Source organism: Muntiacus reevesi, chromosome 3 (genome assembly GCF_963930625.1).
Source record: "Muntiacus reevesi chromosome 3, mMunRee1.1, whole genome shotgun sequence".
Taxonomy (NCBI): domain Eukaryota; kingdom Metazoa; phylum Chordata; class Mammalia; order Artiodactyla; family Cervidae; genus Muntiacus; species Muntiacus reevesi.
Genome location: NC_089251.1, coordinates 10006431 through 10019036, shown reverse-complemented (window position 1 = coordinate 10019036; position 12606 = coordinate 10006431). Strand labels below are relative to the sequence as shown.

The following is a 12606-nucleotide window of genomic DNA, read 5'->3' as shown; positions in this document are numbered from 1 at the left end:
CAAACTTCAATCTGAGTAATTTTCCAGATCCAACCACCAGTTTATAGGAAATAAAGAGGACAGAGGAACATATTAAATGAGATTGTGGGGATATGATTAGCAAAAGAATGCAGAAAATTCTATGGGACAAAAGACCCAGTTTCTTTAATAAACAAACTACAGAATGCAAAGCTGGAAAAGAATCCAAATCTGTATATTAAAAAGGAAATGAGACATGTTACCCAAAAGTAATGTGTGGACCTTAGATCTAGACCTGAACAAATGAAATGGGGGAAGAGGGGGTTTGACACAAGGAAATATTTGATAACAGTAAAGAATTCCTGCACATTTTTAGAAGAATAATGGTAGTGCAGTTTAAGTACACATTAAAAAACATGTTAAGTATTTAGGTATGCATTTGTATGACAGCAAGGATTTGCTTAAAAATAACCTGGGAGGAAAGGGCAGGTGAACATATAAGTGACATGAGACAAGATATATACTAGTAAAACTGCTGAAGCTGAGCGACGGGCATGGGGGGTTCATGACACTGTTCTCTCTACTTATGTATATGTTTAAAAGTTTTTCATTATTTCTCTGTCTGAAATTTTTTTATAATGAATAGCTGTTTTAAAGGAAATTTAAGCTAGGAAAAAAAGAAACTAAGTCACATATCATATCAGTACTCTGATCAAATCACCTCACCCAGGTCCTTACAGGACCATCTATGATCAGGTCTCCCCATGGCTTACCTGTCCAACCCCCCACATCTCCTGATCACTGTGCTCTAACCAACAGGTATCCTTCCTTGCTTTTCCATCAGCATATCAGTCTCACTTCCACCCCAGGACCTTTATACTTGCTGCTCCCTCCTCTTAGAACACTCATGTCCCATTACCTGCCTGGCTCACTCCCTCACTGTCTTCAGATCTCTGCTCAACCATCATCATCCTCATGAGGATTTCCCTGATCACTCTAAATAAAACAGCAAAATCTGCCTAGCACTCCCTATCCACCTAAGCTAGGGAATATTTTTCTCTGTGCCATATATCCCATTCTGACATCTGACATACTGTGTCTGTTAACTGTCTTTCTCCCTCACAAGCTCCATTGGAGGAGAGATTTTGTACTCTTTACTGCTATACGTTTTAGGCCTATAACAGTGCATAACTGCCTTTGTGTACTGTCAGTTCAATTCAGTGGCTCAGTTGTGTCTCTTTGCAACCCCACGGACTGCAGCATGCCAGGCCTACCTGTCCATCACCAACTCCCAGAGTTTACTCAAACTCGTGTCCATAGAGTCGGTGATGCCATCCAACCATCTCATCCTCTGTCATCCCCTTCTCCATCTGCCTTCAATCTTTCCCAGCATCAGGGTCTTCTCAAATGAGTCAGTTCTTCACGTCAGGTAGCCAAAGTATTGGAGCTCCAGGTTCAGCATCAGTCCTTCCAGTGAATATTCAGGACTGATTTCCTTTAGGATGGAATGGTTGGATCTCCTTGCTGTCCAAGGGACTCTCAAGAGTCTTCTCCAACACCACAGTTCAAAAGCATCAATTCTTCAGTGCTCAGCCTTCTTTATAGTCCAACTCTCACATCCATACATGACTACTGGAAAAACGACAGCTTTGACTAGATGGGCCTTTGTCGGGAAGGTAATGTCTGTGCTTTTAATATGCTGTCTAGGTTGGTCACAACTTTTCTTCCAAGGAGCAAGTGTCTTTTAATTTCATGGCTGCAGTCACCATCAGCAGTGATTTGCAGCCCCAAAAAATAAAGTCTGTCACTGCTTCCATTGCTTTCGCATCTATTTGCCATGAAGTGATGGGACTGGATGCCATGACCTTAGTTTTCTGAATGTTGAGCTTTAAGCCAACTTTTTCACTCTCTTCTTTCACTTTCATCAAGAGACTCTTTAGTTCTTCTTCGCTTTCTGCCATAAGGGTGGTGTCATCTGCATATGAGATCATTGATATTTCTCCCATCAATCTTGTTTCCAGCTTGTGCTTCATCCAGCCCAGCATTTCTCATGATGTACTCTGCATATAAATTAAATAAGCAGGGTGACAATATACAGCCTTGACATACTCCTTTTCCTATTTGGAACCAGTCTGTTGTTCCATGTCCAGTTCTAACTGTTGCTTCCTAACCTGCATACAGGTATCTCAGGAGGCAGGTCAGGTGGTTTGGTATTCCCATCTCTTGAAGAATTTTCCACAGTTTGTTGTGATCCACACAATCAAAGGCTATGGCATAGTCAATAAAGCAGAAGTAGATGTTTTTCTGGAATTCTTTTGCTTTTTTGATGGCCCAACAGATGTTGGCAATTTGATCTCTGGTTCCTCTGCCTTTTCTAAATCCAGCTTGAACATCTGGAAGTTCATGGTTCACATACCATTGAAGCCTGGCTTGGAGAATTTTGAGCATTACTTTGCTAGCATGTGAGATGAGTGCAATTGTGCAGTAGTATGAGCATTCTTTGGCTTTGCCGTTCTTTGGCATTGGAATGAAAACTGATGTTTTCCAGTCCTGTGGCCACTGCTGAGTTTTCCAAATTTGCTGGCATGTTGAGTGCAGCACGTTCACAGCATCAACTTTTAGGATTTGAAATAGCTCAACTGGAATTCCTTCACCTCCACTGGTTTTGTTTGTAGTGATGCTTCCTAAGGCCCACCTGACTTCGCATTCCAGGATGTCTGGCTCTAGGTGAGTGATCAGGCCCACTGTGATTATCTGGGTCATGAAGATCTTTTTAATATAGTTCTTCTGTGTATTTTTGCCACCTCTTCTTAAGATCTTCTGCTTCTGCTAGGTCCATACCACTTCTTTCCTTTATTGTGCCTATCTTTGCATGAAATGTTCCCTTGGTATCTCTAATTTTCTTGAGGAGATCTCTAGTCTTTCCCATTCTATTGTTTTCCTCTATTTCTTCCTGTGAACTGTAGGAGTTAAATAAATACTTGCTGAATGAATAACTCTGGATCAGACTAGCAGACAAAGTAGTTGTGGGGAGCAGGAGTGTAACAGGAGGAGGGAGAGATCAGATGAGCACAGAAAAGCAGAGATAAGATTGAGAAAGGTCCCAGAGCCCTTCCTCCTGGTTCTAAGCTATTCATAAGGCACAGCTGTACTTCTTGAGTTGCTCAACTTCACGATGCTCTTCAACTTTAACTTCACTTGCTTTTCATTATCGGCCACTGAAAGGTGTTTGTTTTTTTAAAATATAGAAGCTTTGGCAACTTTCCTGAACCCTACCTATAGGTGATACAGAGAGAAGGAAAGGTGCAAGGGAACATCAAAGACTCTTCAATATCCAAAGCTCCAGGAGCAGCTCCTTTCTGCCTGCAGTGTGGGAGAGAAGGGAGCTGAGTAGAGAGACTACAGTCTCTGCAGTCAGAATGCCCAGGGCAAGAATTCTGACTTTGCTATTTACCACTTGTACGTAACTTGGTAAAGTTATTCGGCACCTCTGTACTCGTTTTCTCACCAATAATATAGAAATATGAACATCTAATTTGTTCTACTTGCATGAAGTCAACTGAGTGGGTGGCATATAAACCAGAGGTGGTCAGAGCTGGTTACTTATTAGATTCAGCCCGTGAGTTTCTGAAAAATACAGGTGTGTGGGCCCCAACCTCTATCTACTAAACCAGGAATCCCACAGACAGGGCCTGGAAATGCATACAGATGTCATTACAGCACTTTGGATGCATTTCTGACTTTTATATAGCCACTGCACCTGGGAACTCTGCTATACAACAGAAGTTATATAAAGAAAACCAGGAATAGTCATAAGTAACTGATATAAAGTACATTATTATTTTTTTAAGCTATTATTTAACCTTACAAGTAAATAGCCATGAATTCCAATAGACTTCAAACTTCTTGAGGACGGGAATCATGTATTCTCCGAAGCACCGAGCAGTGAATTACTAGGCACACAGAAGTTGTGGAAGAAATACTTATTAAATGACTCAATGAATAAGAGTATTAACTAATTTTGTAAGTAACATAAAACACCATTTTATTTTTTTTATTTTTTATAAAACACCATTTTAAAACGATAAAATTAAAAATACTAGTCCTTGATTTGATATTATTCCTGACAATGCTGTCTTCCAATCACATTGGCTTCACATTTATCCAAGCAGTTTTAGTTACAGAAACACTAAAAGGATCTTACTATAAGGTATTATGTTTATCACATGGTCTTGTGGCACACGCGTCAGTATGTTATGTACCAGAACTTCAAGGTACGGACCAGATGGCTTCTAGGATCCTTTCCAACTCCTCTATGGAAAGGCTGCATTTAGGCAGTGTCTTAAAGAATGGACCGGACGCAGACAGAATAATTATGGGAAAAGAACACTGCAGGGGAAATCATCATATTCACAATGATGATTCTTCTAGTGGGGAATGAAGTAAAACAAAGATAAGGAAAAGCAGATGAAAGGATTTTTAACAAAATGTAATTAGCATAAAAAGAGTGAGTAAATGAATGATAACCTAGCCAAAATTCCCAATTAAAATCAAAATGATATGGTCATGGCATTTCTTGCCAAAAGAGAGCATTGTTTGAGAGATGTGTGAAAACAGAATGGCTGCTCCGTTTGCCAGGGAGATGTTTAGTGGACTGAGGACTCCACTTTTTTAATCACTCTGGGTGGTTAGAGTGACACTCTGGGTGTCACTCTGTGGTAATGATGGAACCCAGCTTAACAGAAAATTCAAAGTCATTCCTCTGTACGTTGATGAGGAATAACCACCAGGCAGGCTACTGGTCTGGCCAGAATCGAAGTCAACATTTCAAAGCATGGGCAGACACTTTAAAGAGCCTTTCCAGAATTAAGATCTCAGTGTCAATTATTGAAATCTGTGAGACAGAAATAAGGAGGAGAGAAACTGAGGGAGAGAGAAATGGACAGTGTGGTTAAAATGAAAGCCAACAGGGGACTATTTACTTATGCCTCCAGCACATTCTGTGAAACAATGAACAAAAGTTAGAGAGGATCTGACTTTAAGGAGTGGGTGATGGATGTATTAAAATTTATTAGATGTATCTCTAATTATTAGGTTATTAAACGCATCTAAATTTAGGTTGAAGAAGTTATTTCTCACATTATGAAAGGTGTTAATGCTGTTTTATTTGAGGTGCTCTACTCCTCTATCAAGATTGCCGGGAGAAATATCAATAACCTCAGATATGCAGATGACACCACCCTTATGGCAGAAAGTGAAGATGAACTAAAAGGCCTCTTGATGAAAGTGAAAGAGGAGAGTGAAAAAGTTGCCTTAAAGCTCAACATTCAGAAAACTAAGATCATGGCATCTGGTCCCATCACTTCATGGCAAACAGATGGGGAAACAGTGTCAGACTTTATTTTGGGGGGCTCCAAAATCACTGCAGATGGTGATTGCAGCCATGAAGTTAAAACACACTCTCTCCTTGGAAGGAAAGTTATGACCAACCTAGACAGCATATTAAAAAGCAGAGACAGTACTTTGCCAACAAAGGTCCATCTAGTCAAGGCTATGGTTTTTCCAGTGGTCATGTATGGATGTGAGAGTTGGACTGTGAGGAAAGCTGAGCGCCGAAAAATTGATGCTTTTGAACTGTGGTGTTGGAGAAGACTCTTGAGAGTCCCTTGGACTGCAAGGAGATCCAACCAGTCCATCCTAAAGGAGATCAGTCCTGAATATTCATTGGGAGGACTGATGCTGAAGTTGAAACTCCAATATTTTGGCCACCTCATGCGAAGAGTTGACTCATTGGAAAAGACCGTGATGCTGGGAGGGACTGGGGGCTGGAGGAGAAGGGGACGACAGAGGATGAGATGGCTGGATGGCATCACCGACTCCATGGGCATGAGTTTGAGTAAACTCCGGGAGTTGGTGATGGAGAGGGAGACCTGGAGAGCTGTGATTCATGGGGTCGCAGAGTCGGACACAACTGAGCGACTGAACTGAACTGAACTGAACTCCTCTATTAATTTATTTTTTAATTATTGTTATGTGATATGGAAGTAAAGATGGCAAAGCAAAGGGTAGCTGGAGAGCTGGGCTTACTAAACTGGCTCTGAACTCATTAAGAAGCAATAAATAGGAATTTTGTATATCTTAAGATATACAAAAATTTTGAAGAAAGTAGACAAGTTAAATGATAGAAAGGTTTTTCAGTTTGTGCTAAATACAACAGAGAAAACTATTAACTAGATCAACAGAAAAGGCCAGTCTGGGGAGATTTTTAAAATACCAAGAGCAAAACTAAAAAGACATTCAAGGAGAATTACAGGAAGTCACAGAAGTGAGATATAAGGAGAAAGAAGTGGATGAGACTTCTGGTTCTACACAGTCATCATTTACAAGTAATCATTAAGAAAATCACACCCAATGAACACTCCTGGGTTTACAATCATAGGAGGAGAAAGCAATAACCACTTTATATGATGTGGTTTAGCAGAAAGAGACTGAGCTTTAGATAAACAATGCTAGATACAAAACACGACTCTACTGCGCTGCCACCTCCTAGCCTTGTAAATTCTGCAAGTCAAGTCCCTGTGACCTTGTTTCACCTGTTAACAACGCAATGAAACCTACACCTTATAGAACCATTCACTGGAGGTAATGCACATAAGGTACTTACCACAGCACTAGGCAGGTGCTGCTATTACTGTGATAATCATGAACATTATTAGCTTCATAAATATTATGTAGCAAAGGAGTCAGTCAACAAAAATTGACTGGTTACGTATTATATGCCAGGGTAGTAGTGCGAGGTATGAAGAAGATTAAAAGATAGACTTCGGACACTTATTTGAAAGGAGAGAAAAAAGAGAAAAGCCAAGGAAACATGATAAAACATTAGAAAATATTTTAATAGCATTCAATTTTATAATTTTTTAAAAAGTCTTCTCTTCTTGAAATTTTGAAAATACATCAATGGTCAGCTTTTTATATACCAACCACAGGAACACATACGGGAAATGCTGATATCAGCAACATAACGGTTTGTAAGCTAAAGGAAAAGAATTAGCATATATGCAAAAAAGGTTGTTAATGGGGTCACTAATGCAAGGGATGGCAACCCACTCCAGTACTCTTGCCTGGAAAATCCCATGGACGAAGGAGCCTAGTAGGCTGCAGTCCCTGGGGTCACGAAGAGTCAGACACAACTGAATGACTTCACTTTCACTTTTCACTTTCATCCCCTGGAGAAGGAAATGGCAACCCACTCCAGTGTCCTTGCCTGGAGAATCCCAGAGACGGTGGAGCCTGGTGGGCTGCCATCTATGGGGTCGCACAGAGTCGGACACAACTGAAGTGACTTAGCAGCAGCGATACAAGGGAAAGTCTAGGTTAGAACTACCAGGAGGAATCTATAATCTCGAGGCCCATCCAAACCACAGGTACACCTTGGCTCTAAGAACAAGATACCAGCACAACAGTTTCTACAAAATGTGCCCTGCACTCATGAATTCCTGTCCCCCAGAATGAAGAGTAGACAAAAAGATAAGACCTAAAGAACACACAGCTTCAGAGGGCCAAGGCACCCAAGAGAAAGAGTTCAAAGCTCAAAACACAAGAGGTAGCAGCCTACAGTATTTAAAAGGATGAATTAAAAATAAAAGCTCTTACATAATAATATAAACTAAAGATATAAATCTCAAATTAACAATTAAAATTATTTTGATTTACCTGATTGTTTAGAATTTCTTTCTTTCCACTGAATATTTTTGCATTTGATCTGGTTTTGTCTCTCTTTTCGGAGTCGTTCTAATCTTTGAGCTTGAAAAGAAATATTATAACTATAAGTTTGTCAATGAAAGTTTACTATAAACAAAGACATAATTAACTACCTTTATATGAATAAAGATGTTTTATATTGCATATGTAGGGGAAAAGTCATAAAATTTTAAAGGTGGCACCCCTGAAAAGCAAATACCAACAAAAACATGAAAATATTCTTGATTTATAATTGAAATTAGAGGATATAAAACATTAATAGAGATCATAAAGATAGTATTAACATGGAAGAGAATAATAAAATGTGAAAACTTCTGTGATTAATATGACATTTCATTATATAAATCATTAATAACGGTCTTAAAGGAATTTTAATGCACAAATGAACTGAAGTGAATATTACATTACAGGAATAAAATTACTGTTATGAATTACTCTACCCGTTTCAAAAATTAAAGATAAATGAACTCAGACTAGACTATTAAAGTTTTAAATATAAAATCCTTTATCTAAAAATCATGAAAATTATAAAATGTCAAAGCTATATAAATTAGCATAGCTTTTCTTCAGTGGGCTGAAACAGTTTATAGGTAGTAAAATAAATGATTTGTATCTTTGTAACATTAGTCAAATCTTAAAAAGAACAATTTTTCTTATACAAAATTTTAAGATATGCTGAGAGGATTAAAAAGTAAATTCCTTGGTCACTCAAATACCCCACAATCTTAATTATTAGCAGCTAAGTGCTAGCTTAAGAAATTCCAAGAACAAAAACAAAAGCATCACCTTAAATTATGCATTTGTGATTATACTACCATTGGCTGCTCAACCTTCAAATGTCAGTTAACTGGGTCTTTTAAAGAAATACTGTCCAGCACACAATACTGTCCAGCACGTAGAGACTATAATGGAAAAGAAAGCCACAACTTAGGCCACCTCTTCAAATTAGGCTACTCTTGCTCATCTTCAACTTGCTATCTTGGCCCAATGCTAACAAAAATAAGTAAAATAAAGTTTTCTTTCAACTGCTTTCAAGGTAGGAAATCGTACATCCCTGCCTTAGCATTGTGGCAGTGAAACACTGAAACTAATCTTGCTAAAATTAAACTATGCTGGCAAAAACATTCTGACAACGTCACTCTATCGAACCAAATTCCACAGAAGCAAAATACATTCAACTGCAATTAATAAATTTGAAGGGTACAGCCAAAGTATTATAATCATAAAGCTCTCAATTTAGCAGCATTCTCCTACTAAAACCATTCACCCTGTCATAAAAGATATCTCAATAACTTGCAAGGAAGTCAGTTTCAACTAGAGAACTGTGAATCAATGGTTCGAAATTATATTCAAACCTTCACTCGAATCCTATTTTGCTAAAAGTTCCTTTAATACTGGGAAATGCTCTTAACTATTTTCATCACAAGAGCAAATTATTCTTTGTATTGACAGGTGTCACAGAAGGCTGAATTCTGAACCAAAACCTTAACATGCTTTGTAGTGTAAACTGTATCCTGTTCTACCAGCAGTACTCCTTCACATCCATTTTAGATTCGGACTATGAAAATAAACATGCAAATATTTTCAGGGTTCTACTATATATCCTGCATTACTTTTCCTGGGAGTTAGTTAGCAGGTTACTGCCACTGATTAGGAGATTATATTTTCTGATTATCTAAATAAAAAAATTATCTCATAGAACACCATCATATTAAAGAAACTACATTATATAGTCTAAATAGTTGATCTACGTCAAGGACTTCATCCCATACTCCTCGAAATGCTCCCCAAAAACATAAGCTGGAAAAGGGGAATGAATTTGTAAAAGCTAACGACTAAATATACATATGCTAAAACTGAGCATTTTCAGGCCACGAATACCAAAGGGTAGAGAGATCAACTAAATAATGTATCAAAAACAGGGGCACCTCTTCTCATCTCACCTCCCAAGCAGGAATTCCAACTAAAAGCGGCCTTAACAAACAGCCGGCTGTCTCCCTCCAATCCGCCACCCGGGAGGACTCCTCCAAGGGCAAGAACTGTCCCCGGCAGCGGCACTCAGCGTCTGGCCAGCTCTCCGTATTAAAGGTGCTTTATCACCTAACCTGAACCCTGCCTACTGGTAATAGCGTTGCTCTGGTAAAGATCCTCAAGACAGTCCACTTCCCTGTCTACATGGTGACTTTTAGAACAGAATCTCCAACGTTCCTCTCAGTCACTTTCTCACTTACTCCTCCTGTCTGCTTCCTTCTAAGAGCGTCATTCCAGAGACTCTCACCATCCAGTCGCAGAGATGGAGAGACGCCTCAGACTGTTGGTGTGATACATTCATGTTCCCATCAATGCAGAGTAGCCTTTCCCATTAAACCCATTCCAACACTATGAATTCTTCTATAAGACTGTTTACTGATTTAAAGCTCAGAAGACAGGACCAAAAGGCAATGTTTACCTGTATTTGAGCGTCTTCTAATACCAAAGTCCCAACTTGAGGTAATATCGACCGACTGGGCGTACACATAGCCCTGAGTCTCACCATTGCTTCCCTGAATTTCTGACCCACTGTCTCCAGGCATTGAAGGAGGATGAATCTTCTCTAGGTCAACATCATGATCAATGAGAACCATCTCACACATTCCTGTGTCATCACTGGTCACATGGGACTGTCGAATATGAGCTAGAATGATAGTTGGATTGTCCAAGAAGGCCATCCTTTCTGTGGGCCAATTTCCTTAAAAGGCTATTTTCTCCTCTTCATATTGTTTCACGGGCTCAACTACCTAGAAACATGATGTACACAGCAACATTTAAGAATAAGGCAGAGAATGACTGAATCATTTTTCAAACAAATTCAATGTGGTAAAAACGCTACCTCGAAAATCAACATTTATCCCTGTAGCTAGGAGCTTAAAAGGATTAAGTCTAAGCTGAAAGGAAATCCTTAAAAGCACTTGGGGCTACTGGTCTAGTCAATGAGATCTCCACCGTATCAGAGAAGATGGCTTGCTCTTTTATAAAACAAATAACAGTAACTCCTTAGTCAGCCTACTCAAAGCACATAACTACTGTTAAAACAATAAATTTTCCTTTCTTCCTCCCTTCATTCCTATGTAGTCTTCTCACTACTTTATAAGGTCATGGGGGAACAAGCTGTATTTTCCTCAAATGATGTGCTAAAGTATGAAACTGTATTTCTTCAGTTTATATTCCCCTCTCCTGTCATAGTTGTGAAATGTCTAAAAGGGCACAGACACGTTTTCTGAGTTACCAAGAATTTTACAAAAATGTACCATCAAAGTAATTTTGTTCAGTACATACATTTTCCTTCCTTCTGATTCAAGACAGTATTGTGCTTTTAAAATAAAACTTATTAATCAAACTTGTCTGCTACCAGATTAATTTCTTATTTTAGAAACCTAATTATAAGAACTGCTTCCTGAATCCTGTTAAAACTGAAATGATGTTTATTCTGGGAACAAAATGGTACCTCCTCAGTTTTATAAATGGGAATACTCAACAAGGAAGATATTACAGGATAGCAATTAGGAACCTAAGGGCTTACAGGCACAACTGGGTTCAGATTCTGGTCCTATCACTTGCTAGCCACGTGAGCTTGGTCAAAGTAACTTTAACTTCACTGAGCCTGTTTTCTTTCATTTACAAAATGGAGATGATGTGGGGATGAAAGGATATACAGAAGATTATGCGGGTAAAATACTTATAAGAATAACTGGTACATAATTAAAAATTAGCTGCTCTTAATAATGATGGTAAAAATATCATTACCAATTTCAAAGTTCAATTTTTGTTTAAAGTAATCCTAAAATATGTCAACAATTTATCCTTTTCTCGTAAGTACACAGCAGGTAAAATAAGTGTGTTTCCTTTGTAACAGGACTCTGCAGGTCATCTGAGTCATCTTTTTGCTCCTCTAAATCAGTTAGGAAGTGCAGGGAATGTGAAAGCCAGGCTGAATACGTTCCTAGGAACAGTCCTGGCAGATATTTATTCTTAGAAGGACCTAGAATACCATGGTTTTGTCATTATTTCTTCTGGAAATAGAACATGGGAAATCTAGTTAATATTATTTCAGCTAACTGAAATTTTAACATTTTCTATCTGGCAACATATCATTCTATTAACATCATTTGGTGGATCTTAAAGATACTGAGAGGAAGTTTAACTAAGGAGCATCTCTAATCAAGTGAATTACATTCATCTTCATTTTTTCCCTTAAATGTGCACTAAGTACATATTTTACACAGACGCTAATGGGAAATGCAAAGATAAGGTAAGGCTGAGTCAAAGAGTTCATACCCTAATATAGACCTAGTATATCTCCTAATATCATGGGATTCTTCTAAGTGTCAAATTTCTGAGACATTTAGTCTTAGAAACACTAATGTCAGCCCACAACTTTAAGTGTAATAATCACAAAAAAATTACAGAAATAAAGGGGAGCATTTAACTTTCACTTGTAAAAATAAGGACTTCTTATGTAACAACAAAGAGATGTATATAACCATAGAATCAGTTATGACAGTATTTGTTTTGTAACAGAACCACAGAATCACAGATCAAGAGCGCTTCATCATTACAGCAATCACGATAAGCATCTTCTCCATGAAAGTAAGGCACCAGCACGGGGGCAGGTGCTTTTAACTTCATACTGACTAGTTCGCCCCTGTAAAAACTAAGGGCTTCAGTGAGAAGCCACACACTTAAAGGGTATTCTGACACCAAAAGGGCTTCCCAGGTGGCTCGGTGGTAAAGAATCCTCCTGCCGATGCACGAGTCACAGGAGACGTAGATTCGATCCCTGGGTTGAGAAGATCCCCCAGAGTAGGAAATGGCAACCTATTCCAGTATTCTTGCCTAGAGCCTGGA

General features: G+C 38.7%; 1 protein-coding gene across 6 annotated transcripts in view; it reads right to left on the bottom strand.

Moving 5' to 3' along the window:
- MAPKAP1 (MAPK associated protein 1) overlaps positions 1–12606 on the bottom strand; it is a 229363-nt gene that overhangs the window by 189843 nt on the left and 26914 nt on the right. For 3 of the 6 annotated variants that reach the window (XM_065928444.1, XM_065928446.1, XM_065928445.1), the window contains 2 exons: positions 10172–10499; positions 7675–7764 (listed from right to left, as the gene is read on the bottom strand). The exons of 2 other annotated variants lie outside the window; for them this stretch is intronic. In XM_065928444.1, the coding sequence (XP_065784516.1) occupies positions 7675–7764; positions 10172–10430 (349 nt within the window). In that variant the 5' untranslated portion in view covers positions 10431–10499. The remainder of the gene's footprint in view (positions 1–7674; positions 7765–10171; positions 10500–12606) is intronic. One more of the 6 variants, XM_065928449.1, reaches the window with a different exon arrangement.